This window comes from Tachypleus tridentatus, chromosome 2 (genome assembly GCF_004210375.1).
Source record: "Tachypleus tridentatus isolate NWPU-2018 chromosome 2, ASM421037v1, whole genome shotgun sequence".
Taxonomy (NCBI): Eukaryota; Metazoa; Arthropoda; class Merostomata; order Xiphosura; family Limulidae; genus Tachypleus; species Tachypleus tridentatus.
The window spans coordinates 35,160,814-35,183,563 of record NC_134826.1 but is presented as its reverse complement, the minus strand read 5'-3'; the positions used below and the strand labels follow the sequence as shown (position 1 = coordinate 35,183,563).

At 31.5% G+C, this 22,750-nt stretch overlaps 1 protein-coding gene across 1 annotated transcript in view; it reads left to right on the top strand.

Moving 5' to 3' along the window:
- Rad23 (UV excision repair protein Rad23) overlaps positions 1-22,750 on the top strand; it is a 37,206-nt gene that overhangs the window by 1,079 nt on the left and 13,377 nt on the right. The window contains exons 2-3 of the mRNA XM_076484070.1: positions 3,729-3,807; positions 5,346-5,425. Of these exons, the coding sequence (XP_076340185.1) occupies positions 3,729-3,807; positions 5,346-5,425 (159 nt within the window). The remainder of the gene's footprint in view (positions 1-3,728; positions 3,808-5,345; positions 5,426-22,750) is intronic.

Below are 22,750 nucleotides of genomic sequence, written 5' to 3'. Positions count from 1 at the left end.
ACTAGAGAACAACCCTTTACTTTGAAAGTTATTAGGCACTGACCATTGTATAATACAGTTGGTAGTACACATAACATCTTAAATGTGAAGAGTAATTTACAGACATACAGTTCAAAGCAATTAAACAAAACTTGTTAGGTATAGTATATATTGGTGTGAAAGGCTGTGCTTAACTTTGGTTGCAATCTTAGTGATGTTTTTTGAAAGTAAAGAGGTAACATCAGTCAGTTATAAATGGCCTTCAGTTTCACAGTATGTTTCAAAAAGCTGAAGATACAGTTAATAACAATACAGTACAACCACTTGTACCCTGTATTTGTTTACTTTTTAATTTGTCAGTTTTTAATTTTTTGTGTTAGTTGTTTTTTTAGTTTTCATTAAATAAAGAAACACTGGCATAAATACATGTTAATTTTAACTTATGAGTCTTTACTACAAGTTTACTTATTCCACAAGATTGTTTCTTGTTGTAATAAATTTGAAGTACAATTTACATTTTACATTTTTTTTTATTATATTAGATTGTATATATAAAAGTGTCATATTTCTACATGTATTGTCTGAAATAGTTAATGCCCCAAATATATCCTGGAATTCTGGGTGTGCTAAGTGCAACAACATAGCCTTGTTTCTTTTAAGGATTTGCTTCTACTGTGTTAGACTATATGTAGAATTCAAATGCCTCTCTTCATCATTTTTATTGCTAGTCAATATTCATTGCCATCAGCCATGTTAAAATGCTCAACCAAAGTAACTTGTAAAAGTTTTGCCATTGTATGCTTTTCATTCAAAATAACTGTCACTATTTTCACTCAAGGTGCAGTAGATGCTGTTCATTCTCATTATCATGGTTATGTCACTCAACATAAATATATTTATTGTAGCCACTGTAATCCTTCCAGCATAGGCAAATCACCTGAAAACAACAACAAAAGTTCCGTTTGTCTTACGTAGTTACATAGCTCTATTCAGACACAAATTCATTTGTTACATATCATTGCATGATCTATCAAATATAAATATACTGAAAATAATTAAAGTAAACCAAGTGACTTCTCATTATCAAGTAGTGAAGTATTAACTAGTTATAGTGCTAGTATTTTTAACCCTTACATTAGAGGCTCAGTATAGTATAAGGGTTCATCTACACATTTGCGTATGTTAAGAATTTGCATTTTAACTTTCGATACACCATGTGTATCTTCATAAAATTTGGTAGGTGTTTAGTAAAGATTAAATATATTTTGTGTACAAGAAAATCTGATTTTTTAAACAAAATATTTTTATAAAAGATTTGTTTGTGAAAATAGTCTGTTTTTACTAATCTTGATTGCAAAGTGATTTCATGTTATCATTAAAAACTATTTGTCATTCCAAAAATCTCGGATATTTGCATAATCTCTAAAACATTCTAAATACATTTCAAACATTTGTTTTCAATAAGGCTTTATATTTTCTGTATTCTAACTATGTGGAGTCTGTCACTTAACCAATTTTGTAACCATCGTAAAAAAGTTAGGAAATATAAATTATGCTTTTTTCATGCTTGAATGACTACATATGATAACATGAAAATACAAGTGTTTAGTCTAAGTAACTTAAGTCTCATGATGCTGTATATTTACTTTTCATTATACTGACCTTCCATTCATACGTATCTAACATTACATAATTTGCTTAACAAGGCACACATGCTACATATCCAGTAATATAAGACTGACTTCTGGTCTTCCTTGTCATGGCTGTATTTTAGTGCAGTAGTATTTTGTAATATACAGTCACATTTCAACTATTATATATTATATATATGTATATAGATTATTACTATTTAGAAATAAATGGTTAAACTTTTATTAATATGTAGAACAATAAATCAAGAAGTAAAGCAAACAATTATTTCTTCTCTCTATGACCTTTTTATTTGGTTGTTGCTGAGTCTTTTAGAATTTTGCATATGGAGGATATCAAACAAAATTTTTTTTAGGTTTTATATATACAGTTGAATAACTAAAAAATCACAAATAACTACACTGGTACCATACAATTCCACTACAATTTGTTAAGCTCAATAACTGAGCTGTATTTAAATTAAAAAAAAAAGAAACTTTGAGCAGGTTGAAGATGCATTCTAGCTCCTTGAAAACTTGGGTGGAAATAATGTGATAGTGGTAGCCTTTTCAAAGATTAGAATGGCTGAGAAATAAACTCTGTAGACATTCTAAGCTGTTGATTGGTTATTATGTCATATGCTGTAGTAAGAGTATAAGGGACTGAGTATAAGAGCTGAATGGGGCTGCTGTATTTGATTCAGTGCATAAGTAATATCTCAGCAAAATAAAAAAAACATAAAAATGAGATTTTTATTTTATATTCTAGCTTGTTGATATTATTAATTTGAGTTCCTAATTTGTACAAAAACTACAGACTTAGTATTTTGACATCACAAACATCTAATTTTTAAACAGTTCTTATTCAGCATACCCCATGATGCACAAAAATATATATTTAGATGTGTTCTTTTAATATTTATTTTCAATTTAAGACTAACACATATATAATATTAAAATTTGAGTTATACAATTTGATTCCAAACTTATTGATATAAGTTTATAAAATAGTAGTTCAATAAAATTTCGAATGCAAGTTGAAAAATATGATGACATGGCCTTTGACTCATTATGATGAAGGGGTTAGTTGATTTAGTGCACATGTGCAATTTTTTAACAGATGTATTTTTAAAATTTTCATTAAGGTTTGATAAACACTAGTTGTAAAAAGAAGCAAATAAGTAAAAACAGTTATTTTCTTTTAAATAAATTAATACATTCTACAAAGGAAAAAAATGAGAAATCCTTACTGTGCATACATTCTTTTGAATGTGTGTGTTACATTATGAGTGCACTGGGTTATTACTTTTTTTTACCTTTGTGGCACACACCCTCAGCACAGTTCTAGTAATAGTAGATAAATATTGAAATTTTTTTTTCAAGTAGAAATCTTAGTTTTCAGTGTCACTAGTTTCAAACATTCTCTTTGTTTTACTTGCTATTTTGTTAACTTATTTTAATTTTTTTATTTTGGCTGTTTTTAGTTTTCATTAACTAAAAAGTATTGTCATAAGTATGCTAATTTTTAACTGATGTTGAAATGCTGTAATGCATTCTATCCATTTTTGTATTGGTTGGTGGAGAGCACTTAAGTACTGAAGACAAGTAAAACTGCCTAAAAATGTATCTGCTCTCAAGCTTTTAATCTTACATATGTCACCATGACCTCTAATTTTTGGTTCATTAATTAACTTTTTAAACCTTGTTCACCCCCCTCAAATCTGACATTCTAGTGACAAAAAATGTGTTAAGTTCCAAAAACATATAACATCTTTAATCAAGTCCATTTACATTAATTCTTTTTATTTATATTCTCAATACTAACATAAAAATTCATAATTTTGAAACACAAGGAACTGTTTTAGCAGGTTTTTGTTTACTTTTGCAGTAATTCAATATTCTTTCTGTCAGAGAGATTAAAATTTAAAATAAATTTTTAAAAAAATCTGGCAGAACAAGAGCATATTTACAGTTTATATGCTCTAGTGCATTATGGGTTTTTAAACAAAATCATTATGGTAAGTTTATAGGTTTGATGGAAAAAAAAAAAATATATATATATATAACATTATGTCACCTTGATATTTGAAAGATTTTTAATAAACACATTGATTTTTCCAGGTCAAAGTGTTTAAAGACAAAATAGAAACAGAGAAGGGGAAAGACTATCCATCATCATGTCAGAAGCTAATATATGCTGGTAAGAAATAGTAACTTGTTTTCTTTATTTCTTAGGTATATGCACAAAATGTATGTTTAAGTTTTATTCAAGTACAATACTTTATTTTTAATTGTATGTGAGGTAAAGTAACATAAACAGTAGAAAGATTAAGTTTGCATGAACCTTTTTTTTTTATCTTGCCAAAGAAAAGGCAAATATGTAAACACATCCCAAAATCTTGGTACTTTAAGTCTAGATTTAACAAGTTTTAAAAAAAAAATTTAAAAAAGACAGCATTATTTGTTTTTGTAGAGCCAAGGTGTCATGTTGTGTGAATATATTTCATGTAAATGTGTGTGTGTATGGCACAATTATTTCATTAGTTCATTCCTTCTGTACTGATGTGAAAGGCTTTCCAACATAACAAATGATAAAAACCTATATGTAATACAAGTAGATTTGTATATATGATTTCTACAAACACATGGTGGTGTTATCTAAAATTTATCTTACATGTAGCCTGGTCACAAGACAAATGTTCTAATCACTGCTTTGGTTATGGCATACTATTGTTCAGGTTGTATTGTTAAAAAAATCAAAATACATTTCAGAAACGGCTATTGCTTAAGAACTTTAAATGCAAGGTCCTTGGTATGACTCACTTTAATATATTTGTAAGCATTTTCAGTAATTCTGTATTACTAATTTTTTTCATTAACAGAGCTGTGTAGGAGGCTTTTAGATGGAATTTACAAATGACTTGCAGACTTTTCATAAACAAATTGATTTTTTTTTCCAGAAATAAAATGATTCAAAAAGTGGTCCATAAGTTGCTCAAGCTTTCATACATCCAAAATAACAATGCACTAAATTCAAATTATTTTTTGGATCTAAAATGCTGGTAGATTGCTAAAAATTAGGACTAATTTTATCATACTAACACAAATATGCTAGTTAATCAAATATTTTACAGTGACTTGGTGAAAACATATGAATTATTTGCAATGTAACCCAACAAGAACTTTATAAAAATGTCTCATAAACTCTCTAATCATTAATCATCTAGTACCACATTTTGTTCAAGCTAATTCCTAAAGCCTAACAATAATAATTTTAAGACACTTGTATTTGAAAAAGTCCAGTTTTGTTGATTTTAAAGTTATAATCAGTAAAGATCAGATGGACCTGTCTACACTTTTAGAATGACAATATCACATCTTTGGGTTCAGCAAAATCAAAAATTAAATTAACAGATAAATATTTATTGGCCAAAATTAATTTAAGTAATTAAATATTGATGCATCATTGCTTATCACTTAATGTTTGTACACATTAATCTAATCTTTTCAGTAGAATCTGCTCTTATAAAAATCTTCAAGTAATCTAAAGTGTGCTCAGTCTAAAATTACATTTGCTGTTTAATTAAAAAACTTATTTTATGTAGACCTTTACTTTTAAAAATAATGTTGTAGGCTAATTTGTATTACATAAATCTGATGCAACTTTTATCATCTGTGTGGTCGTTTTGGTAACGACGATTATATTTGTGAGGTTAATAAAAAATACTTGATTTTCAGGAAAGATTCTTAGTGACGACAACAAAATTAGTGAATACAACATAGACGAAAACAAATTTGTTGTCATAATGGTCACGAAGGTAAGGTAAATTTATTTTGTGTTGTCCATACATGTATATTATGGATACCTATACAGTATTTGTAGTTACCAAATTAATATGTGTTTAAAAAAGAAAAATAAGATAGACTTTGGAGCTTTAATAAAAATGATAATACACCTAGTTATGGAGATATTATGGCTTAATGAAGACATTTGATCTTCTAATTGTGTTAGAAATGCAAAGTTTTAGGCCAATTTAATTTTCAGCTGTTTGTCTGAAAGTTAATTCCATCACATAATTAATTAGGAATTTATATCAAATTCACCAAGGCTCTTGTTTTTCCTTGTTGTTGTTATCTTATTTTACTAGACATGGTTTTATCATATCCTTCAGAGCATAAACGAACAAGTAATAAGAGTAAATTTCATTTGAGTAAGTACATTTTAACACTTAATCTTGATGGTGAATTATTAGTCTTCCTTGACTTAAAAACTTATGTGATGAAAGTTTCACAGTTGTTTGGGTATAAAAGTGTTTTTCACTTAATCATGCATACATGTGATGTATATGTGTTTTTATATATAAACATACACACACAGAAAAACACGTACATAGTATGAAATTTTGGTCAGTAACAGAATTGTGTGAATGAGCCATTTCATGTATACTGCCCTGTTAAAATGAATGGCATTATATCCATAAATAAATATACTTTGTCAAATGTTACAAATTTATCCTTCTGCTTTATTTATAAGTGATAATTGATCATTAGGATTATTTTCAAACCCTTATTTTTCTTTTTCCTCTAGTGAAACATAGTGTAAGATAAAGTTAGTTTAACATAAGTTCACTGGCATGGTTGGTGTGTTTTTGCAAATATATCAAAAATGGTAGAAAAAGTGTTGATGAAAACCTTTCCTAGTTTTTGATAATTGTTCTTAACCCTAATGCTCCAGATCATGTGTAAAAGACCATGTCATTACATTTGTTGACTTACATTCAGAATGTTATTGAACAACTGTTTTATCAATTCATCTTAGTACATTTGTTGTCAAATTGAAGGTTGTGAACCAAATTTTATTAATATGCATTAGTTAACTTCTTAATTTTAAAGTAAGTATTAAATAACACACCTAAATATTAATTTTTGTGTGTCACATGGTATCTTAATACAGCATTGGTTTAAATTATATGTTTGTGATGTCCAAATGTAGGTCTGTGGTTTCTTAAGAAACAGGAACTCAAGTTACTGATATTGATAAGCTTTTCTATTTGCTGAAATACTGTTTCACATACTGAATCAAACATAGTAGCCCTGCCCATCTCTTTCTGTTTTTAAGATACTTGATTATATAAAGCTACTTCTGTCTTTAATGTGTGAATAAACCAACCAAAAGCTCAAAATGTTTCCCATGTGATTCTCTGACCTTTTGCAAATTATGTGCTTGAGAAATCCTTTCTTTTCATTCCAATTTGAAGAGGGTAAATTGACACTTTAGTGAGCTTGAAATTTTGTATATTTTTAGATCGAAATATAGCTTAGTTACATAGTTTGATAAATTACAATTGAATTCTGTGATATTGGTATAGTAATTTATGATATTTGATTATTTCAAATATATATATATAAAACCAATAAAAATTACTTAATTTCACATCATCCATGTGCAAAATTTAATAAGGCTTAGCTACCTATGGCTAGCAGCAAAGCAAATTAGTGCAGAGTTTGTAACCGGAAGAAATAACTGTTTGCTGTATTTCTTTATTTATTATTCAATGGTTTATTTGTTTATAATGTATTGTGACTGTAATTTACAAAATACTAGTCTATTATTTATTGTTCTATGGTTTATTTGTTTGTAATGTATTGTGACTGTAATTTACAAAATACTAGTCTATTATTTATTGTTCTATGGTTTATTTGTTTATAATGTATTGTGACTGTAATTTACAAAATACTAGTCTATTATTTATTGTTCTATGGTTTATTTGTTTATAATGTATTGTGACTGTAATTTACAAAATACTAGTCTATTATTTATTGTTCTATGGTTTATTTGTTTATAATGTATTGTGACTGTAATTTACAAAATACTAGTCTATTATTTATTGTTCTATGGTTTATTTGTTTATAATGTATTGTGACTGTAATTTACAAAATACTAGTCTATTATTTATTGTTCTATGGTTTATTTGTTTATAATGTATTGTGACTGTAATTTACAAAATACTAGTCTATTATTTATTGTTCTATGGTTTATTTGTTTATAATGTATTGTGACTGTAATTTACAAAATACTAGTCTATTATTTATTGTTCTATGGTTTATTTGTTTATAATGTATTGTGACTGTAATTTACAAAATACTAGTCTATTATTTATTGTTCTATGGTTTATTTGTTTATAATGTATTGTGACTGTAATTTACAAAATACTAGTCTATTATTTATTGTTCTATGGTTTATTTGTTTATAATGTATTGTGACTGTAATTTACAAAATACTAGTCTACAAAAGCACTGCCAAGACAGCTCACTATGTAAAGATCTGTTTTATATTCTTAAGTAAAGTAACATTAAATATAGTGCAACTTCTGTAATGTTAGCTGGGCATTACTGGATGGTCAGTATAATAAAAATTATATATATGTATGTATAAATGTATAAAGTTATGTGATTAAAGGTATTTAGATTAAATATTTGTGTTTTTGCATTATAATCTGTAGTCATTCCAGAACAAAAAAGTGTAATTTTATTTATTTCCTAATTTTTGTGCTGGTTATGAGGTTACTCAAATTGACAGACCACTAATAGATAGAGTAGAGAAAATAACAAATAAAATGTAAAGTTTTACTGGAACCAAATATTTGAAATGCAATTAGAAAGCTTTAGAGATTATACAAATAATTTATGAGATTTTTGTGATGAAGAATGATTTTTAATCATAATGTGAAAATCACTTCACACTTGGACTAGTAATGAAACAGTCTGTTTTCACATACAAATCTTCAGTATAAATACCTCATTAAAATACATATAGTATGTTTACAAAATACTTATAATCATTACTAATATAATGTCAGTAAATCCTACTATTTGATAATTAATAATAGTCCAATTGTTTATGGTAGATGCTGTCATGTGGTTGACAGCTCAGAATTAAGGTTGGCAATGGATAGAGTTAGTAACTTTGTCATAAAAATGTTGTTTCAATATCTATAAAATATCTTTATATTTATGAGAAGAAAGTTGCTACTTTATCAAATGAAAAATTAACTGCATCAGTTTAGTCACATGCTAATTTATACCATTCAACCAATAGTAAACTGCCACACCAGTATAAAGCCTTTAGAAATTTAAGTTATCATATCTTGTATCAATGTATCTCAGGACAGCTGGTATGAATATTAACACTTTTACTAATAAAGCAGAGAATAATGTTTTGACCTTCTTAGGTCATCTTCAGGTTAACATAGAGGTAATCATACCTTGCTTATTAGTAGCAACAGCATAAATCCAGTCATGATTCCTGGGACTGAAATACTATGACAGTCATGTAGAAATTAAAATTTTAGTCTAATAAAGGAAACTCCATGCAAAGTATTATGGCAAGACTTCTTGCTTTAGTAGGAGGAGTACATAAGAATGGAGAGTGTATGGGGGAACTGGTACTTTTAATAGTAGAAGTAGATGAAGTAGAAAACTGAAACTTTCCAAAACGGTATCAAGAATCTTGGGGAATATTCTTTTCAAGGTCGATGATCTTTTAGTATAGTCAATGACCTTGCTTTATGTACAAATGTGAGTGATTCTAAAAATATTGTAAGATATGAATTAGCACAAATTGGCATCAGTGGACAAGTAGCTGCTTAAAGAATGCTGCTGATGAAGTGTTAATCAAACCAATATGTAGAAATGAACATTGGACCATAGAATGAGTAAAGTAAGAGATATCTGTTCTTTGCATATAAAACCAACTTTGATTAGTTCAGCAACAGACACTAACAAGTTTTTTGACAGAGGCATGAACTGTATCATTGCTATAGACTTGAAGTGATTTCAGCCCTATTAGAAGATGAAATAACAGTGTTTTGACTGTACACAGGATTGAACTTTCAAACAAACCAGGGGTCTTGCCACAGCTATTCTAAATGCTGAAATGTCATTATCCTTATGTTTTAAACCCTTTAAAATCACATTACAAATATAAGCAGTTCTATATCTGTTTTATATTAAGAGAAATAAGCAGTCAAAAGTGGTAAAATTTGTTTTGTTGAAGTAACAAAACACAGAAAACAAGGGAGGACTGAGGTTCCTACTAGGGTCTCACAGTGAAGGATCCTGGACTCTCAAATTTTACTTTCAAAAGTCCCATTGATGTTTTCAAGGGTTTCAGACTAATGCTCAAGGCTCCATGGATAGAATTTAATAAAGCACCGGTATCATTGAAAATTTTTATTTAAAATGTACACTACATGTTTACCTTCTGCAATTGGACAAGAGTGTGTTAATTCTCAACAAAAATCTCTATAATTTACATTGCATGTTGTTTCCCCTTGAGTGAAATATAATTTTTGATTAGATTAAAATTTCTTTTCTTCATCTGAAAAATTTCAAATATCATTTACATACCTCTAAAACCTCCTAAATAATTTTTCTCTCTCCAGGAAAATTTTATAAGTAATTAGGAAACAATTATAAATTTCTCCTGTTTCCTTTCCAGAATGGCTGAAAATTGTAACAGAAAACTACAATTGTTTGTCCTAAGTAAAGCTTGTAACTTAGGTTTTTTTATTTTATTGTATTTTAAACTGTGTCTGCATATTAATTCATGCTGTATAAATTGCAAATCACATGGAGAAAGTGCAGCTCACATTATATTAAATTACGTGACACCTGTACTATTCATGAGTGTGCCTAATAAAAAAAAAAGTATTATTAGTATTACTTATTTAACTTTAGTTAACCTAAAATTTTTCAATTTTCACATTTCTGTTATTTTTATAATAATAAATAAAGAATAAATAGGAAAACAAAAAAGTACTTACCTAGGTCTTTTCTCTTTGCTCTCGACTTTTTATAAAACTTAACTCTACTTTTTCATACAAATTGTACTACTATGCTAAATAATTTCTATTTAATCAAATAGTGTAACAAGAATACAGAATAATAATATGCAAAATGAAAGCAATACTCCATAACTATCTACTTTTTCTTGATTTCTAACTGTAAGACAAAAGCTGTTAAAAATTCAGCTAAGCTTGTCAGTATGTTTCCTGTGTGAATAAAGTTTGAACTGGAATCAAAATAGGCAATACTCTGTACAGGTAATAATGTAATATAATACATCATTTGATAAAGTTTGGTTTTCTTTTGGTTATAAATAATATAGTATTAAATGTCAGAGAGAACAATTGGCAAGTTCTGAAAGAGAAGATGTAACAGATGAGTGTGGCAAGAGGGGTCTTGTTTTTTTATTTTATTCCTCCCTAACTGAATAAGATTGAAGGTTATGCTTTGCCTGAATGATGAAATCATTATAATGAATACCTTACATTAAATTTCGTACTTCTTTGAGGGGTGGTAAAAAATGTATAGAGAAAAGATATGGATGACAAATGTGTTAGTTCTTCATACTAAGAGAAATTGCAAATTTTTAAAAATAACAAACTTAAAACTTTTGATGTATTATCTGTGTTCTGATGACAAGTTTTTCATATACATTGAAAATATAGCAGTTTAATTAAACTTTAAATCTAATTCTGTGAAAGGTTGTGATATACATACTTTGAAAGGGTTAATGACATGGTACTTTCATGTGGTTTATTTTCATTGAGAAAACCTGCTTGCAGTTGTTTATCAACAGCTTTGTGCAAATTGTATGCTGTTTAGTTTGTTATTTTACTGAGTTCAAAGCAAAGTACATGTGCTTGCCTTGCCTGTGGAGCAGTTTGTGGTACGTATTTGGTACCCAGGGTCAAATTGCATGCATCCTGACAAAATCTTATGTACAGGACCGAGATATTTGGGTTAACTAAAACTCTGGGGAAGACCAGCACAAAAGAAAATACTACTGGATGATATTAATCTGAATTGTGGATTGTTGACAAACATTAACAGTTTCTCAAAGCATTTATCTATAACAATGATATCCATTTGCTTACTTACTATTAATAAGTTTAATACAATTAGCTCATTATATTTGGCAGCATATCTTTTGCATGATGACAAACCAAGGACTGTTTCTTGCCCATTTCAGAGTTCTTGCAAATAGCAAAATACTTTATTTGCAATTGCAAATAATTTTCTATCTAGCTTGTGGAAGAACTCAGCAGTGAGATTAAAAAAAAAACTGCAAGAAATTTTTAAGATGTACATGATGTTGTACAGATAGTGCACCATCTGGAAATAATGTATATTGTTCATGGGAAGTTTGGTATGTTGATTGTATTTTTAGAATAATATTAAGATTTGTTGCTTTTGGAAAATTTGTTTTTATATATTTTTGCAGGTTATGGACAACATTAAAGTATTAACATATATACATGATTTAAAAAAAGTTTTCTTACACTTCAACTTAAAGGATTTAGAGGTTTAACAATGCCTACATATTACTGTGAAATAGAAAAATAAACACATTATAGTTTTCATGTTATTAATTTAAGTTAATTTAAAAGTTGTGTTAGTAGCTTGCACTTTGATGCTTTGTATTAAAAGTGCACCATAGATGTATGGTGTATATTGATGAATAACAGCTATAAAGAACTATGAAACATTGAGAAGTGGATTTAGCATGGTACGTACAGAACAGCAATTAGCAATTTGATTATTCTAAATATTACAAGTTTTAGACATGGAGTCAAAATAGGAATTTGCAGCTTGAGGAAATAATGTCAATACTATGTCTCAAACCTTTAGCTTCTTTGTTTACTTTTTTTGCAATTGCATTTTAACATTAAGCTACCTTTCTTGTTTCTGTAATGTTTTGAAGATCCCTATTCCCCTTTCTAATTAAAAAAAATTAATAATCTTGTGTTGTTTTTTTTTAGATTTTAATGCTCATCATGGACGTAATCTGTATAATAGCAATATTGTTCTATTGAAAATAGTTTATTTTAATGAAGTACATAGTTAGTGTACTATGCCCTCTCGGGAAACAAATTTTGATTATTATTTTTAAATTTATTTTTGTTTCAGCTTGTTTTTTTAAGTTATAACAAACTATCTTATTTTTCTTATTTTTATTTCAATTAATTTTTATCTTCTTTACTTTGGAAAGCAGTCACATTCCCACAACTGTTTGCAGGCAGTGAAGGGTGATATAGTTGTGGGATGTTGTGTACCTGAGCACCCACATCTCGCTCTCCTAATTTCTATTTCTGTATCTATTGCTGCTCCTTTTTTTCTTATGTTATACTGGTGAATGGAAGTTAAGACTGACAGATGTGTATCCCCACCATACTGTAGGTCATTCTTTCACAGTCACCTCCAAAACCTGGGGTAAATTTTATATCCTACATTATAGCTTGTACCCTGGGATCTTTTCAGTTAGTGCAGCACTTTTGTTTATTATTTTTTAATTTAATTTTGGTTTGGTTTGTTTTTAAGTTATAACAAACTAAATATACATATGTTTGTAAAATATATACCTAGTCATTATATTTATACACTGTAGCTTTATGGAGAGTCTGTAAACATGGATTTGAAGAAACTACTGAACAATGCTGGAGTGATGCATGGACTGGATTTTGTAACTGCAAGACTTTTAGATGTGCTTGCACAAGCATTATATACTGCCTAGTGTTTTTATACACACACACACACACATACAAGTAGGCTTTATAGTTTTTTTAAGGTGTAAGACAACAGATATAGACAGTCATATGAATTTTTCAAGTTGTATAGATGAATGCTTATATTTTCAGTGCAAATATATGACAATGTGTCATAATATAATGGGATATTCATACAAGTAGTATATTTTTAATATTTCTTATAGTGTTATATTTTCTCTTTTTCCTGTATACTGACAGTAGTAAGGCCAGTCATGGTGTTTCAGCAGTTGGCCAGATGTCTTCTGACAGTAACATTCTGCACACTCTGCAAGGTTAAAAACATCAATTAATGATTATTAACTGATTGTATTGATGTATCTTTCCTTATCTATTTCTTACAGAGTTTGGGAAGTCACATTTTCACAACCCTCTTCACTCTGATGACTCTAAATTTTTGCTGCACATTTTATCTGAAGCTAAATATTTTTTAAATAAAATATATAGCTAAAAAAATTACTGCCTGTTAGTCACGTAGAATTGCAATAATTTTTCCTATTTTCTGCTTGCACAATTGTTGTCACTTCTTATAATCTAATCTATAAAATTTGCAGTAACACAGTGTTGGCTATAATTTAATGCTCACCATCAGATCTCGCCGTGATTGGCAATCTAGTGCTTGGTGCTGTCTTTTAAACTAATGCTTAAAGATTTATGTTGTGGGAAACAGTGTAGATATTTGTATAACATGGCTGAAATCAGTCATAAAGTAGTAAAAAGAACAAACTGTGGTCTTATCAGTTGCATCGTGCTTTAAAGTGCAGCATAAACAAATGATAGGTGACATCAATAAAGTTGTAACAATAAGTTGATAAACATTTTGGAACATGGGTCATGTCTGCCACATAAACATTAAATTACATTCACAACCTTCCTGAAACTATAAACATGTGCATGTAATAGGTTATGAGGCTTTATATAAACCACAGACTGCATTGAAACAGTATTCACAGCCATTTATTCAGTTGTAGGCTGGTGGAACAGTATTAAATATTAACAAACTGGTGATCATTATTATGAACAAATTGCTGTGATTCATGATTATTTGATATGCACAAGGTAAATGGGAAGTGCTGTACAAATAAAAGCATAATGTCAAGGACATCTCAACATCAGTGATTCACCAAGTGAAAAGTGTTCAGATTATTTTTTAAAAAATTGGCTCAAAACATCTGTTGGCAAAATGAACAAATGATGACTGCTAGAAGGTGTCTATCATATTAAGTGAAGGATAGTTTGAAAAAGACTTAGAAAACAAAACAGTTGAAAATATAAAGAATAATTTTGTAGTTATAATTGATTAGTAGAATGTTATTAGTTATTGAATTTGACTGGTTGATTAGTAAATTACAACAGTCACCTGTATGCTATTACTTACTGTTTATGACTCACATATGCATATCACTTTCTGTTTCTGTAACTATTTCTCCATTTTTATACTTAATTTTCAAAGTATTTTAAGTTCTTCATGTTCAGTTTTTTATTTTTATTTTCTGCTAAACTTTTTAATTCATGTATGTCTCACTAGGGGACTAAAACATTTTAACATTTTACTGTAATGTGCCATTTTTATATTTTGATTTATATCTTAACTAAAAGCTAAAACAAAAAAAAATGAAATTGTGTTATTAATATTTACCATAATTCTGACTTGTAAATGAATTAAATTTGAAAAGAATTACAATTTACTCATTTCTTCTAGTTCACACCATAACAGTTGTTGTTTGTGCAGTTTGTGATATAAATAGAGTTTTAACCAGTATTGTCTATGTCATATCCCAGCCAGCTTGATGAACCCTGATACTGGGTGAAAGACCTCATCAGCACTAGATATGGCAGATACAATGTAACTGAAATATTATTACATATTCTTTTTCCTTCAACTATAAGTTCATAAAATTTATAGCAGTGTTATAGTATTAGAAACAAAAAACTTGTTCTATAGGTTATTTTTTAAATGATTTAAATATAGCAAATGTAATAACTGCCATAGGCTATTGACCTTATAACTGTAACCAGGAGGAGAGATATAAAATAAGAAAAAAGTGTTTGAACGTACTTGTACTTCTGTTAATGAAAATAGCAAAAAAGTAATTTTTAAAGCAAGCTGATAATCAAAAAAATAAGTGGATTGTGTAATGGAGCTTGTGAGGTTTTATTTGAAATCTACAATTCATAGTTTACATTAAAATTGTTTTCTAAACAACAATCATTGTGTTGCAAAGTTTGTTAAGAAGAAAAGATTTTCAATTTTTTTTTAACAATCTGTATTATTAAATTGGCAATCTAAATTATTTTAATTTTTTTAAACAGTATGTGTCAAAATTTCTAATATGTAATAATTATCATGATTCATCTAAAATGTAAAAGCTGAATCCTTTTTATGCTATGCTTGTGTTACATGAGCAATAATTTATTTTTCCAAAACATGCCTCTCTCACACTACAGCTATTATTCAACTGCTAAAGCTGTTTTTTTATTTTCCTTTGACCTCTGTGCATTAATCTTATTTTTCTTATTTATTGGTCTGTTATTTTCCATGCAATTGCGCTTGGTGATAACATATCAAGTGACACTCTCCACTTTCATCAATGCATCCACTATTCTGGTACTGTATATTCAGATGATAATATCACATTTTTCTTGACAAATCATACACTAATGGGTTTGTCTGCACTATGGCCTTTGGAGGCATTGTGTGTTGTCTTCATGCTACTCAGTTTATTTTCACTAAAAACAATTTCATTTGGAAGCCAATACATGTCATAAATTCCTAAATTATTATTTCCAGTATGGTCTCTTCTATACCATCTCTGGTATTTAGTGTTGCTTAATTCAGTTGAGACTGTCAGTGACCTTATATTTACAGGGGTGTCCCAAAATAACGTTTACACTCTTTAGATCATTATAACTTGCCTTCTTTATTGATTTTACACATATGATAGCCTTTGGATCATTATAACTTGCCTTCTTTATTGATTTTAACAATGAAACAAGATACATATGATAGCCAAAGGATTTATTTAAAGATTTAATACTGAAATCAAAAGAAAAAATAACAAATAAAATTCTTCCCAAGGACAACTCTCCTTGGTTGAAATTGTAAAATGTCACAATTTGCTTGCTTCACTTCAGGTGTTCAAACTGACATCTGTTCTGCTCCAGACACATCTCATAACGGGAAGAAATGGAAGTGCACACATCAAACACCATCTCATCTGGTATTAACGAACATTGTTCTTCAATTGCAACTCTCAATTCGTCAATTGTTGCCATTTTTGTGCTGTAAACTTTGTCTTTCGGAAACCCCCACAAAAAGAAATCCATGGGTGTCAAATCTGGTGATCTAGCAGGAAATTATACACTTCCTCTTCGTCCAATCCATCTGTCTGGCATAGATGCACCCAGATAAGCTCTCACGTGGCAATGGAAGTGGGGAGGAGCGCCATCCTGCTGGAAGAAACACTCTTCTTCTCCAAATTGTTCTTGGATGCGTGGCATGGCAAACTTTTGTAGCATGTTGAGATAGTTCAATCCTGTTATGGTGTTTTGGAAAAAGAATGGTCTGAAGAGTCCCCTAGTGGACAGACCACACCACACAGTCACTCCAGGCAAATTCAAGTGATGTTCCTCTGTAACATGTGGATTTTCTGTTGCCCAGTAGGTGCAGTTGTGTCGATTTATTGAGCCATTCAGCTTAAACGTTGCTTTGTCACTCCAAACAATTTTGAGTGGAAATTCATCATCAACTGCACATCTAGCAAGATACCATTCACAGAACTCAACCCTTCGATCAGGGTCATCTTCATTCAGAGCGTGAACAAGCGATGGGATGAAACTTTTGAATTGGAAATGCTTCAAAATGTGATGAACACTGGATTTAGGGATACCTGTTTCACGAAACAGTTGGCTCACTGATTTTCTTGGAGAATTCAAAACATTATCAATGACCTCTTGCTCTCTTGTTGGGCTTGTTGATGATCTTTTTCGACCGGAGCGACCCTTTCTCATATGGTGGAGAGTTCCGTGTTCATCAAACTTGGCGATGATTCGTGAAATGCTGGGGCGAGATGGCGCATCCATATGGAACTTTCTAGTAAAACGTCTTTGCACTTCAGCTTTGTTTTTGACTTTCCAAAAAGTTTTGAGAATGAATATTTTGTGCTCGATTGTAAGCTGATTATCCGCCATCCTTGGACACAAGTCAAATCTGAAACAAAATAAACGGTTTATTAGCTATACACAGTCAAAGAATGTAAACGTTATTTTGGGACACCCTGTATATAGCCTAGTTGTGTTTTTCAAGGATACTCCAAGGCTCCACTTGATGCAATCCTGGACATTCTGGAGAGAATTTAGATTAACTTTTTCCTGCACCTTCCTTTATTCTGTTTGCCTCTTAGAAGACCACTTTTGGATCAGTCAATTCCAGATCCTTTTTCACAGTTGGTCTATCAAGTGTGTAATGCTTTCAAGTCTTTCCCCAGTTTGTTTTGAGCCTGCACCTTCTTTGATGGCTGAAAGGTCTGAGAGCAAATGCTTAGTTCCCCTTCCATTCACTGATGTTGTGGTTCAGACAAGGAGGTTTACTGCTCATTTACATGAAGAGACAACTATTTTTGTCCTCCATATTTGTCAGAACAACATGATTTAGCCTATCGACACAATGTGAATACAGATTTGGATTCTTAAACAATACATCTGCTCTTCAGAATTTGGGGTGCTAGAATGGCGTCTCTCGTCAACTTAAATGAATCACAATATTTTAGGATTTGTCTCACCTTGCATACAATGCTATGATGTCAGTGATTCCTATCTGTACTTTTACATAGTTGCTGCATTCTTCCACTATCTGCATTTTGTACACAAGAGTCAGGTGCTGTAGTTCAGGGCTATGTATTTCAAACTAACATCAATATTATATATATTCTACTGAATTGTCTGAGTTTATTCTCAAAACCTCCTTTTCCTGAGCCTGTGCATGTACCATTCCATGGGTGTCTGGTTACTGGTGATACTATCTTGTTAGTTGATTGAACATCACAACCAAGATTCTACTTTTAGAAGCAACCAAGGCAGACTTTATTATTACAACTGAGAAAGTTACTCTCACTTCTCTCTCTGTGTGGATTCCTGTATGTTGTGAGGGGACCTCTAAGAGAAGGTTCTGTTCCTTCAGTTTACCTTTTCTCAGATCTAAACATCCACCTACTTGTTTGCCGTGCATGGTGACCCATGAAGGGGAGGAGAGGATCCTGGTGGTTGACAGGTCTAACCCTAACATACCACTTTGGCTTTGAATTCCTGTAGACAGGAAGCCTTAGGGCAGGATCCATGAAGGTTGATAGACCTCCCTCGAATAAAGAAAGTAAAGAAAAAAGATGTAGCTGAAAACAGAAGGGCTTTCCACCCATTTCATCTACACATAAATAAAGATGGCTACTTTGATACAATGGAACTGTTAAGGTTTACATTCTAATCTGGATGATCAGCATGTGCCCACCTTGTCTTTGCCACTCAACACACCCTTGGAAGCCTTACCCATCTGTGTTTCCTTGGTTCTTACTATCACTGTTTGTTTTCTCTACCTGTCTCTTGAAGAGACCTATGATCAATCAGACCTTGATGCTCTCGTTGAACAGTTGTCATCTTCCTTTTTAATCCTGGGAGCATTGCACATCCTCCATGTTCTCTTTTGTACCACTTGAAGAGTGGGTTGATGTTCTGTGCTGAAGATATATCATGTTCTTATATTTGATCAAAACTAGACTATGGGTCTTGGGTCTGTGGCTCTGCCAAGACCTCGGCCTTGAAGATGTTGGACCTAATTCATCATCAGAGCTTGTACACAGCTTTCTGCACTTTCCCAGTCCATAGCTTGTACACAGAGTCTCGTGAACCTCTTCTACACCTTCTCTGTTTGCAATTGTCTTTACTGTATGTTTCAAAACTTCAATCTTTACCACAGCATCCCATCTGGGGATGTGTTTTCCTTCCTTACTGGGCTATGCTTTATCAGAACAGACAGCCTACCATTGATCCTTTTGGCCTTCTTATTCAAGTGCAGTTGGATGAATTGGGTCTGTCCTAGGATAACATTGCTGTATCCACTGGCCAGCCCATCTCACCATGGCTTATTACAATCCCCAAATTTGACCTTTCTTGAAGTCATCTGAGAAAAGCAGATATTCCTGATTGGAAGTACTGTCTTTTATTTACTCAGCATATTTAGGACCATCCCTTCATTCCCATGTATACGGATTGTTCGAAATAGTTGACTCTGTGGACTCTGCCCTGGTTAGTTGTGGTTCAGTGGTTGCACACAGAATCCCCTGTACAGTTTTTGTGTTTACTGCTGAACTGTATGCCATTTCTCTTGCTCTGGATCACATACAAGTTAAGCAGTACTCAAACTGTGCAATTTATACTGACTCCTTTAGTTCTCAACTGGCTCTGGAATCACTTCACATTAGTTCTCACCCTCTTCTCGCCAATATTTAAAACCAGCTGGCTCATTTTTCTCAAACATCTACTTCTATCCAGTTTTTCTGGATACCAGGTTACGTTGTTATTTGGTGGAATAAGCTCGCAGAAACCACAATTAAGTCTGACTGCTTTGGAGCTGTCGCTGCTATGCCTATTCCGTACATTGACTATGGTCCTGTATTCAAGGCTAGGCTCTGTACCAGTTGGCAGTCAACCTAGAGTAAGGAATGTGAAAACAAGCTTTTCCAGGTAATAACCCTCTATTGGACATTGGTTGTCTTCTTTCCATAAAGATCGGAAAGAGGAAGTTGTCCTAACTAGACTATGCATTGGTCACAGTTTTTTAACTCATTTCTTCTTTTATCTGGAACTGATGCACCAATGTATTGTCTCTGTGACACTCAAGTCACAATAAGCCATATATTACTGTCTTGCCGTTGTTATGACTCTCAAGGATGCCACCATTTCAGACACATTTTGTCCCAAGATTTATCCCTAACGTTGGACAGTGTCATTGGCGATGGTGACACTGTCCACCTTACAAATGTTTATGGTTTTTTAAATGCCATTGGCCTTTTTAACACTATATAAGTTTTTAATTCATAAATTAGACTGTTTTTATAACATAATTGTATTTTATGAATTACAGTTCAGTATGAAATTAGAAAATAGCTGTAATGTCAAATAACTCAAACCAGGACTGGAAAGACCTACTTCAGATGACTGATGCTGATGTTTAAACTTGCCCATTAGTCATCCTGGGGAGTTATTGTAATTAAAATTATGCTACAGAAAGTTTTTTAAAACTTGTGTTACTTTACTTCCTCTCTTACTGGTGTAAACTAGATTTAGAAATTGGATATAACACTATTCAAGTTTTTAATTCAAAAATTAAACTTTGTTTTGTTTAACCTTGATTCATTTTTACAAATTTTAATAATTTTACTTTTTAATTTTTTTTTACTAATTTTTGGCACAGATAGCCTAGTTGTTTTGTACCATAAAATGCCAAACCAACCAACTCTCACTCCACCACTATAAATCATAGGTCGAAATATCTTTTTCAACATGCATCTCAGTCAGTCTTGCATGTCTATCATCCCATTTCCAAGCTATGGATCAGGCAGTCTTATCTTCTCCCACTGTGCAGATGGTTCTTTCTCTTTTGGCATCACTCAAATCTCTTTCATTTGGTATGAGCACATATGAGATCCCTTCATTGGTCTTTATGCAACCAATTTATTGTAAACAGCAATTCATTGAATTCATCATCATCTTTGATCTTGAGTGGTGGTTAGATCAGAACAGTACTATGATAAGTGTTCTTCAACTACCAACTTGTCCAGAGATCCATCTCTTAATAGAATGGATGGGGTGCATATCTCAATGGTCAGGACTTTCAGGGCTATGGACAGTCAGTGACACTTCCATGTGCAATATTTTAGAACTTGTTGTTGTTCAAAGGGCAATGTCTCACAGTCTGGAGTTATTAATGGGAAAATCTTTAAGCTTCACTTCAATATTTTCACAGTGGTTTCTTACAATTCCTGTAAATGGGAGCACTTGGTCCAGGTTTTTGTTTAAAAAAAACCTTGGATCTTTGTTCTTGGTACCACTACTATTATATCAACCTACTATCTTGCCAAGTTCTGTGGGTGACAAATTTAGTGGCAGATCAATTATTTAAACCCAAATGGGTCTTCCTGACAGAATGGATGCTGCATTGTGAAGTGTTCTGTTGAATTTGCTCTCAGTTCAGAATACTGAGGATTGGTGTTTTGGCCACTTATTGTAACACTCAACAACTGGAATTTTGATCTCTGGCACCTCACATTCAAGCAGTAACAGTAGATCCATTCAGTCAGGATGGGATTAAACCTCTAAGCCTTCCCACTGGTTTGTGTGTTACTCATTGTAGTAGCTGTGATTCATTCCAACCCATTATCAGGTCCATGACTCATTTTTTGACCTGACTCTTTTACATGGGTGTTTTATCTTCCTCAGTCACCTTATATAAAATAGCCTTATCCACTACCTTTATATATTCAAGATGGACATTGTTTGAGTCCCCAGTGCTCTTTCCTTTAAAGTCATATTTGGTCCTTCTTCTCAAATTACCATTTCAGTTACCTAACAGGTATATCGAGATGGAATTGCTTGTTCTTTCTCAACATCCTTTTCAGACTTCAGCCTCATGTACCACATATCACCTTTTCCTTAAGGCTTTTTGTTGCACTGATCTGCAGGCAGTGCCAGTTGGAGGTGTTTGCACTGATTGTGCATAAGACACTTTATCATTCTACCTATGTCCACCTATACTGAGTTTCTTCTTCCCTAAGACACTAGCAGCCAAAGAAGGGGATAGATTTTTCCACCAATTTATGTGGCTACTTCTGTGACTGATTAGATCTTGATAATTTGAATGTCCAGTGAGGATCTTGAAGTATCATATTGCTCACACTAACACCTTTAGAGATTCTAGACAAGAACTTTTCATTTACTGGGTCCTTCAGTTTCCCAAGACTTCTTCCTAGTTACTTTGATCTTCTTCTGAGAGTTTTTTTTTATTACTCTCAGTAGCTGTCTTAACCACATCCTTTATACTATAACAAGGTATGAGAATTTTCATTACTACTATTGTCTCCTCTTTATTTTCTGTTTTCACTTAACCTTTTTCTCATTAGATTCCACTTGGTGGTGAAGGTTGCCCAGAAGGTGTGCTTTTATCAAACCAATTTTGCACTAGCAATCACTAACATAATTTACTTTATCTAGGTTGCAACAGGGTCTGTAGAATTGAGGTGTTCCATAAGATCACCTAGAGACATCATTATTCATCATTGGATTGAATAAATCAGTGATGGTTTGCTCATAAAAAATTTATGGAACTTTGTTCACCTATTGCACTGTTCCTCAGAAATCTCTAATGTGTAGTAGCCCCTTATTTCTTACTAGTGAATCTAAGGAGTCTTTACCATGCTTTGTTTCTAGTTGGTGGGGTGGTGGAAAGAGGGTTAAGTTAGGGGCTCTCACACCTGGGTCTCAAGA